General features: G+C 35.8%; 1 protein-coding gene across 9 annotated transcripts in view; it reads right to left on the reverse strand.

The window, feature by feature from the left end:
• Positions 1-17,707, reverse strand: part of ASH1L (ASH1 like histone lysine methyltransferase) — a 209,302-nt gene that overhangs the window by 126,305 nt on the left and 65,290 nt on the right. For all 9 annotated transcript variants that reach the window (XM_068540958.1, XM_068540954.1, XM_068540956.1 and 6 more), the window contains one exon: positions 4,010-4,111. In XM_068540958.1, the coding sequence (XP_068397059.1) occupies positions 4,010-4,111 (102 nt within the window). The remainder of the gene's footprint in view (positions 1-4,009; positions 4,112-17,707) is intronic.

Below are 17,707 nucleotides of genomic sequence, written 5' to 3' on the forward strand. Positions count from 1 at the left end.
TCTTACACTGGTAACACCATTAAGGAGTTACACATTTATACAGGGAAATCTGATGTGAACTTCTGTCTGCTGGAGTTCTAGGCTTGGTCCTTTGTCTCTTATACCTGGATGTGTTCCAATAACCAGGCTCTATACCACCAGGACTCAAGCAGATGTCAAGTAGCCCTAATGCTCTTTATTTGTGTTGAATCAAGCTTTCTGAAAGTCTCTGGTTTTCTATATTTATGTATTTCAAAGTTCAGTAAATGTTTTAAGAAATGTTTTCCACATTTTATCTAGTATTTTTAGTTCTTGGTACTGAGAAGTTTGTTTCCTATGCACATCTAATCTACCACACTGCTGGAAATAAAGAGGTCTAATCTATTCCAATGCTACCTAAATTCTAACAGTCCCCTTTCCTCATCTCAAGCCTCCAAACTGCTCTAACTTTACCTCTGCCTGCAAACTGTTTTAAAAAATCTTTTCCCTGGGACTTCCCTGGTGGCGCAGTGGTTAAGAATCCGCCTGCCAATGCAGGGGACACGGGTTTGAGCCCTGGTCCGAGAAGATCCCACATGCTGTGGAGCAACTAAGCCTGTGAACCACAACTACTGAGCCTGCGCTCTAGAGCCCGCGAGCCATGACTACTGAAGCCTGCATGCCTAGAGCCCGTGCTCCGCCAGAAGAGAAGCCACCACAATGAGAAGCCCGTGCTCCACAACAAAGAATAGCCCCTGCTTGCCACAACTAGAGAAAGCCCGCGTGCAGCAACGAAGACTCAACGCAGCCAAAAAAAACAAAAACCACTTTTCCCCAATCATTTCACACTTTCTGTCCAAATCTTTCTTGACCTCTTTATGACGTCTGACATTAAGAGACTTCTATGACATGTACTCTTTACTTTTTTTATTAAAAAACTATTTAAAAATTTTATGTCATTCACTGACATCTTTTCATCCACTTCCCTCTCAAATCTAATGTATCTTAAATCTCCAACTCTGTCATCTTTTCAAATTACACTTTCTCCCTGGGCAACCTCATTCACTGTCAAATTCAAGTTTATCTACATACTGCTAGATCTGTATCTCTACCATAGGTGTCATAAACTATAAACCACACCTATCTAACATCTCTACCTCAATAGCCCAAAGACAGCTCAAATTTTATATATCCAAACCTGAAGCCATTATCTACTGTCTTCATGCATTTCTCTTGCCACAGTCCATTCTCCATATTGTAATGTTTTGCATTTTTCTAAAATGCCTATGTGGCAGACTATATTATTATTCATAAATATTTGCTGCCCCTCCCTTGATAGGATTATACTTCCCATACTTCCTTGACATAAGACTTAACCATGTGACTTGCTCTGGCATTGAAATGTGAGAACTAACATATGTTACTTCTGGGCAGAAATTTTAAGAGCTAGTTAGTGCTTTACTGTGGCCTTTTACTCTCTTTCATAAGACAAGCAACATTCCAGATAGACAGAGGCTGCTCCATCAGACAGGATACTAGAGGGAAGACAACATGGAGCAGACCCGTCATGGTCATATAGCATGAATAAAAAATAAGCCTTTGTTGTTTTCAGTCACTGAAATTTTGGGATCTTTTTTAGCACTGCAAAATCTAGCCTATTCTCATTGATACAATATATGAAATAATTTTCATCTTCCCGTTCAAAATCCTTCAATAGCTCCCAACTGCATCTACAATAAAGTTTCAATTCCCTCAAATAAAAAAATACACCATATCTGATATAGTCCATTATTACTTTTACAACTTCATGTCCTTGTCCCACTTGTCTACTCAAATTATAGTAGTATATATGTCACATTTTCAGTATGTCAGTGGTTAGTGCTTGAGTTCCTCTGTGTGTCATAACATTTTGGATACTGGCCTGTTATAGAATTTAACACACTTTTTAATTGGTGAATATGTCCAAATCCTTGAGGACAGGAACCTTATCTTATTCATATTTGTATCCCCAGCGCTCTGTATATACAGTAACCCTAAATAAATAGTTTACTAAAGTAAAACATTTTGGTGATTTTCTTCATAGATATGTCTCTTTATTGAAACCTCATTCATTTTTTTCGGGGGTTGGCAAACTTCTTCTATAAGAAGAGAGATAGTAAATATTTTAGGCTTTTGAGGACACACACAATTTCTCGCATATAATTTTTTCTTTCCCTTTAAAAAAACAGAAACAAAAAACAACCCTTTAAAAATGTAAAATCAATTCTTAGCTTGAAGGCTGCACAAAAAAGAGGCCTTGGACAACATTAGTCCACAGGCTATGGTTTGCTGAACCCTGGTCTAGGCTGACACCATCAAAATTAGTCAGTCATTGTTAAAGAGTTTAAGTCTCCCCAAAGTAGTGTAAAGACAAAGTACTATGAGAGACAAAACTACCATTGCTGTTTGAATTTCACTGTACCTTTGGCACAATGGTACTAATAAAAAGCTTCAAATATGGTGAAGATAATCATCAAATAAAAATTAAACAAATTTACCATGTTGATACAATTTGACAGTGAGCCCTTGTACTGATGAAGAAATTAAATTTTCTGACCATAAGTCATAAGTGATCTCCTAATTAAAACCACATGGACAAAAAGCTGAGAAATGATATGTGACTGCTTGCTAAAACTTTCAAAGGCTTCTAAGTGTTATCAATAAGGCTCTACATGACTGGTCCCTACCTGCCCTTCCAGCCTCATATTCAGTCACTGCCTTTACTCCAACCACACTGGCTCTTTTATTTAATTTCTTGAACTCACTATTCTCCCCTTTACATATATTACTCCCACTACTGGGAATGAAAACTACCACTCCCCATTTCTCCTGATAATACTGATAAATTAAAAACGATTTCCTACTCTCCAATCCCTGGTAAAGGCAGAAGATATATATCATTATTATCATTATTTTTTTTTTTTTTGGTAAACACACATACTATCAGTAAAAAGAAAACTGAGAGTACAACCTAAATCTAAGTATAAAGTATACAGATATGTTATACTGTATGAAGAGGTTATATTATATTTAAAATATGTAAACATTACAAATTTTAAAAGTTGATTAGAAATAAATATTAATAGAGGTTCTTCTTATAACCTCAAATTGTTTTACATATCTCAAAGATTTGTAAATGCTACTGGAAACTATCACTTTACTAAATAATTTTATATATATATCTAAGTCTTTATTAAATAGCTCTAATCTACACTCCCCTATTACACTACACGCCCCATTACCTCAATTCGACTTTCAAAATCTGTATTTTTGTGTGTGCCTACCCTTGTACCTATTCATTCTGAATTATCCCTTCTGAACTATATCAAAATCACTATACCTCTACAAACTTTCAGTTATAGGATAAATTAAGTACTAGGGATGTAAGTACAACATGATAAGTAAAATTAACACTGCTGTATATTATATATTAAAGTTGTTAAGAGAGTAAATCCTAAGAGTTCTCATCACAAGGAAAAAAATGTTTTTCTTTTTATTTTATATCTATATGAGATGATGGATGTTCAGTAAACTTACTGTGGTAATCATTTCATGATATAAGTAAGTCAAATCATTATGTTGTACACCTTATACAGTGCTGTATGTCAATTATATCTCAATAAAACTGGAAGAAAAAAAATCACTATACCTCATGGAGTATGCTTAACTGGACATGAAAGGGGTAAAAGGTGAACACTATTTTATTGTTTCAATATACATTATTATTCTCACATCGCAGGACCACTTTGGTTTGTTTTTTCTAAATATTATACTGCAAGCTAATGAATCGTAATCTACAGTGTAAAGCTATTATAAGGGAGTTCCCTGGTGGTCTAGAGGTTAGGATTTGGCGTTTTCACTGCCGTGGCCCAGGTTTAATCCCTAGTCGGGGAACTGAGATCTCGCAAGGCATGCGGCACGGCCAAAGAAAAAAATCTATTTTAAGTCTGTTGTTCACAAGTTAACAGTTGGGAAATTATCTTCAAAGTCTGTTAAAACAAATAGCACTTGCCTGTCGAAGAAGTACTCTCAGATGAAGACCTCTTTCGCGTAGGGCTACAGTTTGTGCTCTCTGATGGTCGCTGGGAAGACTTATCTGAAGTTGGCTGGGAACCTGGAGAGACAGGAAAAGACAGAAATCATAGGAAAATCCAAGTCTAAAAATAAAGTTAAACCATTCTGTGTTAGAACTGTAATATTTTAGTTGTTGCCACTGCCATTCTCTGAAATAATATGACTTTCAAGCTGGCAATAAGAGGACATTAAGCGAAGGACAAATGACACTAGATGTTGCGGACAGAATTCCACAGGTCTCATATACATAATTTCTCCTGTTACGTTAATAGAGGAAAAACTAGTTTTAGTGGAAGAATGAAAAAAATATATGATTTAGTTTTTATGTATTACACTATGAAACATATTATTAAGATATTTATTGATAAAAATTACTAGCAATAATCTAATCAAATCTGTTCTTGATTATTGACTCAAATTCATCATATAAACTGACAAAACCTACAATGCAATTAATTAGGAACAACTGATGTGAGAAAAGCAGGTCCAACCTGCGCATTTTATTTAATAGAATCAGAGATGAAAATTAAAAGAGTTGAACCTTAAATCCACACATTCCATATAATCCAGAAAACACTCTGAAAGAATTTGTTATTAATTTATACATGGAATAGAATAAGCCTCCTTTAACGCTTACTTAAAGTTCCTTGGTTGTATACATAGAAGTTCATGAAGACAAAGAAACTCCATTTCCTTTAAAAAAAAAAAAAAGTCTCATACTCTTACCAAAACCCCAAATAAATGCAGCATAAGTTAACACAACTCTTATTCAAGAGAAAAGTATGTCGTTCAGGAAAGACTATTTCCTGAATAAAATATACTTGGCTCTGACATTACGACTCCTTATACCCTAAAAAGCCAGCTGTTGAGAATACATAATGAATGTCAACCTGTTTGTCAAAAAACTAGTAGCACTCTGAAATGTTCACTCTTAACTTGAAAAAAATTACAAATAAAAAGCCTTACATATAAACTGGAGGCCCAAAAGGTACCATAAATCAAATACTTGAAGATGAGATTTTTTAAAGTTCTGCCTCTAAATGAGAGTTAACTCCTTAATGAACGGACTAACTGACTGAAGGACAACTTGGGGACAGAAGAACTCAATGGAGCTAAGTTTCTAATATTTCCCTTAATAGTAAACCATGAGCTTTGTTTTAATCACGCAGTATCTTAAATCACATCACTGTAAATACTCTTTCAGCAGGCTCTTTTAGCGTTGATCAGGTGAGATGTAAGACTATGTGTTGCCATTCAAGAGTAACAAATTAGATTTTGGGGAAATTGATGTGATAGTACCTCCTACTTTGAAAACACAGTGATGACTACAGTAAGATATAATTAAGAAGCAAGACTGTTTATTGTTGAATCTTAAAAACAGATACAAAAGGGATTTTAAAAACCAACAGTACAATAAATCCCCCTAGAGTGTGGTTCAGATAAGATTTCCATTAAAGAGCTAAATACCACAATAAAATAGCTAAGAAGTAAAAGCCCAGGCATCAGTGAAGACATAACTTTAAGTATTAATACTGAAAAATTCATATACTGAACAGATAAATATTTCCTACTCAGACACACAGCCAAGACAGAAGACAACAGTGGCCAAGAAGCTTGAGACATCATTGAACTCTCTTTATCATTACTCTCCTGACGAATGGACAAACAATCTTAGATTAAGAACTAGGGAAAGAAGGGGTTGGAGAGCACTTTTTATAAAGTCTTCTCTCTCAGCCATAAACTAACATTTATTGACTACAGTTTATATGTTTGGCACTATGCTAGACAATGTGGAGGCGGGGGGAGGGAGAGACATTAAAAACAGTATAATAGTTTCTGCCCTCAAGGAGCTTATTTAGGGTCTTGTATGTTATCATGTATTACACTTCAGGTGGCATTTGTGCCATCCATTCTTGAGCTCCGTCTTCAGTTTCTAGGCTATTTGGCAACGTTTCCCAAATTTCTTGGTCATCTTCAAGAAAGTCTTGATGAAGGCTTCAACTATACCTTTGATCATCAGGATATCCTGAGAATCACCCTGCCTGGCCTCACCCACCTCAGGGTAAAAGAGGGTACAGGCACTTTCTTCAAAGCTCCTTCTTTTGGTGGCATCTGGAGCTGCAGAGGAGGCAGTGGGAGGTGGAATGGGGGTCAGATCCCCGGAGATCGTTATTGGCAGCTTTGTACAGCAATTCCTGAGAAACTGAAACAATTGAGAGAGAGATGGCTTAGCTCACTTAGCTTCTGAGCCATTTTTCATTTCCTGAAAGTAATGGAGGCCAGCAGCCTATTCTTAGGATGTAATAGGAAACTGGAATAAAACTTCATTCAGGAGGGTTCTCCTTTTTCATATCAAAAAGTCTGTTTGAATTCCCTGTTCATACAGAGCAGAGTTGTTCTTAACAATTTTCCATATTTAAGGGGGAATAAAGTTGTATCCCTAAGATACAGATCTCTAGGGCTTGATAATCAGCAGATCTAGACCTTTATTTCACTTAAAAACATTGCTTATAGGAACAGTAAGAGGATGAGGATACCTGAAAAAAAAAAACATTAACTAATGATGTAAAGCAACCAAGTTTAAGACTGGAAAATGATGATATAAACTCATACGCAAGAGGTAATAACCTGTTAAAGATGTTCAAAAGCATGCTAAAACTGGCCTGATAGCAGAAATCATATGAAATTGGCAAACACTATCTCTAATACTGCCAGAAACATACTGTTTTATAAGTGCCATTATGCAACTGGGTGGATGGGGAAGAACAAGATATTGCCCAGAGAACTAGCATGTCCATTTCAAAAGAGACCAATATATTTATGCTTCAAAACCTAAAACAGAATACAATGCAGAGTCGAGTGTAGTAACGTTAAGTACATGAACTATGGAGTAAGGTATCCTGAGTTTGATTCCTGGCTCTGCTACGAAACATATTCAAATGTATACAAGTAAACATATTCGAACGTTGGTTTAATAAAGGACTCTTAACTAACATGGTTGTTGTGAGTTCCGAAATGAGGTAATATAAAAAATTCAAAAGGTTTTCATAAATGTTATACTATTATACATAAATTGGCTCCTTAGGTTTATCATAGAATTTTTAGACCCTAAATACTTAATAATGTCACTGACATGCATAGGCAACCATTCAATATTAAAATAAAATTAAAAAAGGACAGGGACTGGAACTAATCTAGAATACCAAGCATTTATCTTAAACATAAAGAAGTCCTAGTAAAATAAGTACCTCTAATTAAGAAGTACTATTAAGATAGGTACCTCCCAAGGCTGGTAGATAACTGCAAAGGTTGGAAAAAACTCCTCTAAAGTGAATCTTCTAATTCACTGACTCTTCATCATAGCTTCTCCAGGGTTGGGATTATGCTCTGGATTATATCAATAAAATAAGATGTGCCCAAATGATGAGTCAGAACCAGAAAGTGTTTAGTTCTCTGTTCAGCTCTGTACCAGGGGAAAAAGTAGTTTTCTGCCTCCACTGTTTGGCTCTTTGGTTCTTCTAAATCATGGTTGATTCCTTAAGGGCGTTACTGCTTTGTTACTGTCTCCATCATGTGATGAATGTTTGTTCATGTGTAATCAGTGGTCATTTTATGATGAGACGAGATCAGGCGCATTCAGGGTGGTATGGCCGCAGCATCAGTGGTCATTTTAGATCTGCCTGGAGGGATACGTGAAGACTTTCCACTCCTCGTAAGACAGGAAGTTTGTATGTATTCCAGTTCAAGAAAATCTGATACTTCCTCAAAGAATATACACAGAGAACACATACAATTCTAAGTATCAGAGAGTTCCCATTGAAATGAGTTCCCATTTCTCATTTCAATACAGTATAAAGCTGAATAATTAAGTACTTTAGAATAAACAGAGAATATTAATGGGAATCCCTCCATTCAATATTTGGTAGAAATCCTACTGAGTGTCTCATCACACAGATGACAGCTTCAGAAACATGTTTAGAAATTCTATACATACAAATGAAGGAAACAGAAATTAAAGATAAGTCACAAAAGAAGTACCTAAATAAAACTGGACTTTAACATAAATGTAAGGTGATTATCACAAGTAAATTATTTTTCTTCAGTTGAGGCCTTCATGTAAAAAAGAAGGCAGACTACTGCTAAGGAGGAAAACTGAAAAAACAGAATACCATTAATTGGGATAATAAAGAGGGAATTAAGAATTAAAAAAAAAACAAACTTGGAAATGTGAGGGAGCCTTGGAAGTGGTTTTGATTGTAGGATCTCTGCGTTTTTATCTGGCCATTTATTGGATGAGCTTTTAAAGAGAAAGACAGGTTTTAGGGAAACATTTGTGTCAAATTAGACAAAAAGGAGGAAAGATGGTACTTTTAGAGCAAAACCATAAGATGAAACCATGGATAAGAATGTCAAAAAGTTGAGAAAACAAAAAAGAACATAACTAGGTTTAAAAGGGATAAGAATCTGGAAATCTTTATATTATACACAAAAATGTGTGGAAACCAAAAAGCTCTTCTGAAGTTGATTTGTCACAAGAGATGCTGATTGATGTCTATAGAGGAGGAACTGAAACAAATCTAAGATAAAAAAGAAATAGTACATTTACAGATGCCTGGGTGTGAGGACAGTCATATGGGCAAAGATATCGGCATAAATAGAGAAAATTCCCACTGATAATAGTGTGGGGGAGAGGTGGAAGGCATCACAAAGAAAACACTGGAAAAGATTCAACCTAACTACTTCACTGAAGCCCTGAGTATCCTAGGCTAAAAAACGAGGAATTTCCAAATGTAAATTAGCAAAAGAACATAGTGAATGAAACCAACAACTGCTGGGATAAAACATGCATTTCTTTAGTCTAAATCCACTATTAAAGCTTTAATAACAATATAGTTATGAGTTTTGGTTACACCCTGTTGGGAGTTCAACACTGAAGACCAAGGAACTAGGGAATGGTTTGAATGAGCAAATTGTCTGATGTTTCTAATGCTATAAATAGCTTTGGGTAAGCTATGGAAAAACAGATTAAGTATGCTAGACTTGGAAAGACACTGTTAATCAGTTCATAGATATAAATTTATTTTAAAATAACACATTTAAAACTAATTTCTAACATTTAAATTGCTCCTTCCCACCAAAACTAAAGCATGTTCCAAATTTTAAGAAATTCCTCTTCTTTTATTATTTATAGGTCAAGAATATTGGCAATGTTTGTTAAACAGTGACTGAATCAAAACTAGTTATAATTAAAATGGATACCAGAGTAAAATAATGTGAACGTAAAACATCAACTACGTGGAAATCTCTGATCAAGTTTTTTTGTTTCCAGGTCTAAGTTCTGAATCCTCTGCTATAGTTCACAGATCATAAGAGCTCCAGAAGCTTCTTCTGAATGAGCTGAATGCTGAGATAAAAACTGGTTCCTCGATAAAAACAGCTGTTTCTAATTGTGGGAAATATATTTACTGAAAGCAATACATTTCATCTGACTCACCAATTAAATGCAGTACAAGAATGATTCAGAGCCTGTGCTGGTGATTTTGAAGTTAAAAAGTCTGTGTTTTTCTCCTTCCAATCAGGGTATTTCTCATACTGCCCAAATCAGATAATTCGCTGAAATGGAATTCCTCTGGAAATTCCCAGAACTGTACTAACCACCACAATAAATTTTCTGATTTCATCTCCACACAGTCACACTTCACTTACGGGTGTATCTTATACACCACCCTAGAGAAACTGTCAGAAATCAGAAAATTCTGATCAATGCTTACATTCTTCAGTTAAAAAGAAAATAAGACTCAGTATACTGTGCTTCAACCATTGTGCTTCTACTATAGTGAATAAACTTTTTCCAAACAAAAAGAAGATTTAGCCCTAATTTATTCTTGGGGGACAAGATAACTGTTTACATAGATAGATAACTTTTTTTTTTCATTCTATAATTTGTAAGCTATAAATGCAAAATACTCCACGTGACTGCTCTCCCCATTTCTGAAATCAGGTTGCAGGTTCTGGCACGTGCAGCTAGCCATGAATTGAAAATGCTATAAAGCAGGGATGGAGAATCTGACACTCCAGGTCAGAAACTCTTCCTCACCAGTCCTATTACATGTCTACTTAACAAAGATACTTAAATAAATAGAATTAGTTATCAGAATTGGGTGAAACCAGAAAACCTGGCCTCATTTAAGAGTATAATTTTATTACAATTTTATGTGCATCAAGCTAACTTTAGACTGCTGGTATATAACAGTATAGAAGAGTATATAAGTTAAAAAAATAAGCTATCACTTATAAAATGATAAAATGCACAATTACTTATAAAATGACTATACCAGTTTTCTTTTTAAAGCTTTATGAGATTTAATTTGTTTAATCCAAAACTGCTGAACTGATTAAGTCAGTTTGATTTCCCCACCTATGAAACAAGGAGAGAAAGGTTAAATGCCTTGTTCCGGACTACGTATCTATCATTTCTGCCTGTGCCCCTGATCTATCTTCCTCAAATTTACATCAACATAATTTATCCCAACTGTTTATCCCAACTACCACTTATGATAAATCTACTCAATGCAAACAGTAAAGAATATTTTTTATTTTTTCCTTAATCAGTTATCAGTTTGAGATTGGTTTCACTTGACAATTAGTACTCCGCTTTTTAAAAAAAACTAACCTGATTGTTTTGGAATAATTTTAAATTTACAGAAAAGTTGCAAAGACAGTACAGAGCAAAAGTTCTCATATACCCTTTACCCAACTTTCCTTAATGTTAATGTCTTACTTAACTACGGTACATTTGTCAAAACTATGAAATTAACATCAATATAATTTTTCCACTCATGTCCTTTTCCTGTTCCAAGTTACAATCTGGATATCACATTGTATTTAGTTGTCAAGTCTCCTTAATTTTCTCTGATCTGTGATAGTTTCTCAAGCTTTCCTTGTTTTTCCATGTCTTTGATACTCTTGAGGAGTATTGGCCGGGTATTTTATACAATGTTCTGTCCACATTGGCTAGGTATTTTATACAATGTTCTGTCCACTCCCCTTTTTTTGATGTTTTCTTATGATTACACTGGGGTTATGGGTTTTTGGAAAGAACACCACAGGAATGAAGTTCCCTTCTAATCACATTATATCAGAGGGTACATATTACCATCGTGATTTATCACTGGTGAAATTATACTTTCACTTGGTTTAAGGAGCTGTCTGCTAGGCCTCTTCACTGTAAAGTTAGTACTTTTCCCGTTCCATACTCTGTTCCTTGGAATTAGGTCACTAAGTCCAGCCCATATTCAGGAAAAGGGGAATTAAGTTCCACTTCCTTGAAGGGGATAGTCTACATACATTATTTGGAATTCTTCTGTAAGGATGATTTGTCCCTTTCCTCTATTTATTTATTTAATCAATCATTTATATCAGCATGGACTCATGGATATTTACCTTATTCTTTAGGTTATAATCCAATACTGTCATTATTTATTTTGTTGCTTAAACTGTTCCAGCTTTGGCCACTGGCCAGCTGTTTCAGGATAATAATGTCCCGAAGGTAACTGACAATTTTGGAGTACATGGTATACTAAATAGTTTTTTGGACATTTTAACAGGAAAGCAATTTATGTATAATGAATCTATCTCCAAGTTATATGTGGAAAAATTAACAACTGAAGACTGAGAAGGTCAATTTAAGACAACATGAAGTTTAGTTATGCTTTTTATACTTTAAGAAGGAAAACTATGTGACACTGAAACAATTACAGATCGAGAAGACGCAGTTATTTCCTTGACAGAATACAAAATTATAAGGAAAGAGTACATAATAAACCAGTCAGAATTGCTACAAAATTTAAAGCTATAAGAATTTTAATCACCTGCATTTCCTTATTATTTCCCATTCATTCCTTAACCTCCAGAAATCTAACAATTGCCACTGTGGAAATCGCTCTTAGATCACAAAAGATAATCTGCTAAAGCAAACTGTCTACTTTCAGTCCTTATCTAAATGATCTCTGTAGCACCTGACACTCTTGACTACAAACTCCCTTAGGAAACCCAGTGTGTTTACCCTACATATTATCATTCCTTCTCTTAATTCCTTCGCTTAAACCACTTATCTAAAACTTTTACCTTCAGGTTTGATTTCTCTTTTGAGCTACAGATCCATATATCCACATATCCCACTAAACAGCATGAAACTCCATTTTCCATCTCCAGTCGCCACCTTTCACTTAATCACATCACCATTCAACCAACTGCCCAAGAGAGGTATCTTGGAGACATGCTAAAATCTTCCCTCTTTCTTTACCTTTTAAAAATCTATTTCTTTGGAATATTGTTTTCTCTATCACTACCTTAGTTCAGGCCCCCATAATATTTTGCTAAGACAATATCCAAACTGGTCCACCTGATCTTTCTCTAATCCATCTATCACAGTGCTATCCATATAATCTTAGCAAATCATTCTGCTTTAAAACCCTTAACTTCCCACTGCCTATAGGGTAAACTCCAAACTCCTTGGTATCCTACATAAACAAGAGGCTTTATGATCTGTCCCCCGACTATCTTTCCAACCTCATCTCCTGGTCCCATATCAGGCTATTTACAGTTACGTAAGTATAGTATCATGTCTCCAAAACCCTAAAAAGCTTATTTCTCTATAAGAAATAGTCTTCACCCTTTATTCTTTGCACGCTAAACTCAAAACATCTTCCTGGCTCCTTTTAAGTGAGTCCCTCTCTTCTCTGCTCCCCCAAACACGTTGTATCTCAATTATAGGAGCTATCTATCAATAACTATTTGGATACATGTTTATGTACTCCACTGAACTATAAATTCCTTGAAGGCAGAAATTATATCTTACTCCTTTTGTTTGTATTCCTTGTACCCGGCAAACAACAGATACAAAATAACTAAAGGGACAGCTACCATCATAATAGTTAACATTAAAAAATCAAGTTCATAAAGCTTTGCCTAAACAAAACAAATTCTGATCTTGAAAGTGACCAAATTAGAAGATATCCCATGATTTAGCACTATTTTCTTATTATTTTCCTTAACTAAAAATCTTTTTCTCCACTGGTTTTATGTGGATAGGTAAGCCAATTTTCATGTCTATCTGAAAAAAAATTCCTATTAGAAAATCAAGACACATTTCTACCTACTTATCAAAAGAGTAACTGTGAAGAAGACAGAGAGATTCCAAGGTACAGATCAATTAACAAAACAAGTTAAATTAGACTTGGGATATAATGAAGAATATACCTGATCTTTGATTCCTGGCACAGAACTTCAAAAACCTTGAAATTTCCTGATAGTAGTGTCTTTGTTATGCCAAAGAGGTGACTTAAGGTGAACCCTAAGATTCCCTCAGGATGGAGGCTGGTCACTAGAGACCAACCATATGATTAGAGAGTTGAAACTTTGGGTGAGCCCAATCTACAGAGGGGGGAGATGGACCTGAGATTGATTAAATCATTGGCCATGTGACTGAATTCAATCACACCTATATAGTGAAGCCCCAATCAAAATTCTGGACACAGAGGCCTGGTGAAGCTTCTTGGCTGGTGAACACAATGATGTGCTGGGAGGATGACACACCCAGATTTCACAGAGAGGGTATGGAAGCTCTGTGTCCCCTTTCCCGCCCCAGCTATTGCCCTATGCATCTCTTCAATTCCTGATCTGTATCCTTTATAATAAAACTGTAATTGTAATTATAGTGGTTTCAGTAAGTTCTATGAGCCATTCTACCAAATTATCAAAACTGAGGGGTTGTGGTAGGCCCTAAACTTGTAGCAGGCTGGGCAGATGTGTAGGTGGACTGGGGACACTGAAACTTGCAGCTGGCATCTTAAGTGAGGGCAGTCTTCAAAAAACTTTGCTCTTAACTTGCAGGATCTTCTCTAATTCCAGGTGGTTAGTATCAGAATTGATCTAAATTGTAGGAAACTCAGTTGGTGACAAAGGATTGGTGTCAGAACAGTGACTTCAGAGAGGTCTTAATGTTTTTGTATGTTACATTTTTAAAGGAAGGGGAAAAAAAAGGTTCTTATTCATAAAGCAGGTATTTCTCCATATGTTAGCTTTTCCTGCTATCTCATTCTCCAAGGTCCCTGAAACCAGATTCAGATTCATCCTTTCCACCCTGACTCCTATAAATGGCCTCTTGGGTGACGTTAATGTCCATGTAGATGATACATTCAACAACCTAAGCTGTCATTTCACTTTATCTTCACCTCAATTCCCCCACTTCTTATAAGCTCCTTCTCACAACTCTTAAATTAGGGGCCTCAGACTCAATATTCCTTGGAGCCAGATAAATATCTTAAATAGTTGAACTGGGCCAGATATAACACACCAACAGGACACTGTGAGGACTGAGGAAAACTGAAGAATGTATGCCCCAACTAAAGACTTGGGGAGGGGGGAGGGGCGGCCACTACTGAGACCCAACCTTAATGTCATCCAGGAAATACGGATTAACTGTTGTCAAATGTTCTGAAAAGCAGAATTCTGCATGTTTATGTGAAATCTCCAGACTTTTAAATTTTAGCAATTAAAAAACAAACAAACTGTAGAAATCATCACAAAGGGTCATATATAAACCAAAGGCTGATGGTTTTTAATCACTACTTTAAATACTGAAATTCCTCAAAGCTGTCCAAGGCTCTTTTCTTTTCTCACTCTATATTCTCTGTAGGGAAATATCATCTCTCTCACGACAATAGGTAGATAGATAAACAGAGGATTCATAGATGTATAGTCTATTTTGTTAGAATGTTTCTGTAGAGTGAAACAGCTCACATACAATTGATAAATAGAATATCAGAATGACATGGAGTTCATACGTGATTTTTCAGAGTACATTCATGTTTTCAAGCACCAAGTTAGCAGCTAAACAAAGAATACACTAACACAGACTAAATGCAGTAAACCATTGAACAATGTAGTTCTGTTCAGAATGGCCATTCACCCTCTTGGCTACAAGTGGTCACAGATTTTCCTACAAGTGCTTATTGTGTGGTTCCCCCAACCTTCATGCGAAAGAGACAAATAAGGACAATAAACCAGAACCAGCTATATCTGGCATCACTTTATATTTATGATATGCTTTGTGTCTACAACTGAGCAGCTTCAACCCTTCTTTATATCTGTTTCTATCAGGCTACCTTCATCTTTTCCTAAAGAGTCCTATGTTTATTGTAGTATTTCTTTACTTATTAAACAATTTAACATATATTTTTACCTGCTGCTGGTATTTTCTAGAATGACTGTTTTTCTTGGTGCTCTGGCTACAAAGTTTCATAGGTTTTGAGAGTCTGTTCCCAACTCTATCTTTTCCAGACATCCTTTTATTTTTAGTGAATAATATCACCAAAGTTTTTCAAAACCTCATAGTGAAATGCCCTTATCTCTAGCCCAAACATCTCTCTTGAGCTCCAGAACTAGATACCCAAATGTCTGCTCAACATCACCACCTGAATTTTCTAAAGGCATCTCAAGGTTTATATATATTAAAAAGCAAACTTGTACTCTCCCCAAATCTCTCCTCCTCTAGTCTTCTCTGTATCAGGACACTGCACCACGAACCTCTCAAATATTCATGAAGGAGTCTGCCAACACCCTTAAGTATCATCATTTTATCTAGACTACTGCAATTGTCTACTAATTGGTTCCCCTGTAGCTATTTTTGTCCTGTACAATTCAATGTTCACACATTAGCTAGAACAATCTTTTAAAAATGTAAATTTAAAATCAATACTTCTCTGTCTTTATGCTTAGTATAAAATCCAAAATCTTTAACATGTGGTCTGGCTTCTTTCTTTCACCACAATTCTCTCACCATTCTCTCTCTTGTATTCCCTCTCCTACCACAATGAACCGTCTGAGCCCTCCCCCCTTTTCTAATATCTAAGCTCCTTTCCAGTTCAGGATCTTCAAAAGTGCTCTTCACCCAATCCTCAGCTTGAGAAGCTTGGTGGTTTCACATCCTTAAATTGCAAGCCTGCCTACAACTAATAACTCTACCTGAATAGGCACCCCTCTCCCCTTACTTATGTACCCTAACACTTATATTAATTTGATAGCATTTTTATCAATTATGCCATTATTTATGTGCTTACCACTCTATAGTTTGTCTTCCTTCACCAAGCTGAAAGTTAATGAGGCCAGATATCATGTCTTTACTCTCTACTATATACCAGTGACTAGAAGAATGCTAGATGTTTTGGAATTCAATAAATAAATGAATGAGTGAATGAATGAATAAATGAGTAAGTGGAATTCTGTTCACCTAGCTAACTACTGCTCATCCTTCATTCAAGTAACAGTCTAGGGTCACTTTCTCAGGGAAGCCTTCCTGAGTTAGGCCCCCATTTCATACTCACATAGAACCCTGGACTTTTAAAAAATGCATATATTTATATCCCGTTTGTCACAATTTTTATGACATTTAATGTGCAATTTTTCTTATTACCCATCTCCAATATTAAGATCCATGAGAACAATGAACCTATGTGCCTTGTTCCCTATTATATCACAAGGGCCCACAAAGTACAATGTCTGGCTGACAGTAGATATTCAATAACTGCTGTTGATTAAATTTTTGTCAAAAAATTTGTTGAATGAACCTAATTAGAGTTTAGGATTTTTTTCCCTCTTTATTACATTGTTAAAAACTAAAGAATGGGGCTTCCCTGGTGGCGCAGTGGTTAAGAATCTGCCTGCCAATGCAAGGGACATAGGTTCGAGCCCTGGCCTGGGAAGATCCCACATGCTGCAGAGCAACTAAGCCCGTGCGCCACAACTACTGAGCCTGAGCTCTAGAGCCCGCGAGCCACAGCTACTGAGCCCATGTGCCACAACTACTGAAGCCTGCGCACCTAGAGCCCGTGCTCCGCAACGAGAAGCCACAACAATGAGAAGCCCGCGCACCACAACGAAGAGTAGCCCCCACTCACCGCAACTAGGGAAAGCCCGTGCGCAGCAACGAAGACCCAACGCAGCCAAAAATAAATAAATAAATTTATTTTTAAAAAAAACAAAAACTAAAGAATGCTCAGCTTCTCCACCAAGACAGCTTTTATTTTTCAAAAGTTCACAAATAATTAAAATCAGGAACAAAAACTCTTCTCTTTGAGGGGTTTATCATTTCCTCTAACGCACAAGTTTTTAATATTCGGGGGGAATAATATCAATTAACATTTGTGTGCTTACTATGTGCAAATCATTTTAATAAACACTATAATCTCATTTACTGTTTATAATAACCCTACTAATTCCATTTTATAGGAAGGGATATTGAGGCTTACACAGTTTACTTGGAGAATCAGAAAAAATAATATGGATTTTCTCCTGAAAAATACACACAAGCATACATACACATAATTTTACTTACAACATCAGAGGTTTTATGGACTTTCTAGAGTTAATTTACAAACCCGTAGGGTTGAGATCTCTGATAAAGAACTTGTGACTTAGCGATATCTTATACATGAATAGGCAATGCTTCCTTTTTCTTGTTTTCTATCTTCTTTTCAATTCTTAAAAGACACTTTCTAGACATTACAAATGCATTACCTAAATTTGCTTTATGTCACTTCATTCAACCTAAGCAGCCTTTATGAAGATACCTAAA

Source organism: Eschrichtius robustus, chromosome 3 (assembly GCF_028021215.1).
Source record: "Eschrichtius robustus isolate mEscRob2 chromosome 3, mEscRob2.pri, whole genome shotgun sequence".
NCBI classification, from domain to species: Eukaryota; Metazoa; Chordata; class Mammalia; order Artiodactyla; family Eschrichtiidae; genus Eschrichtius; species Eschrichtius robustus.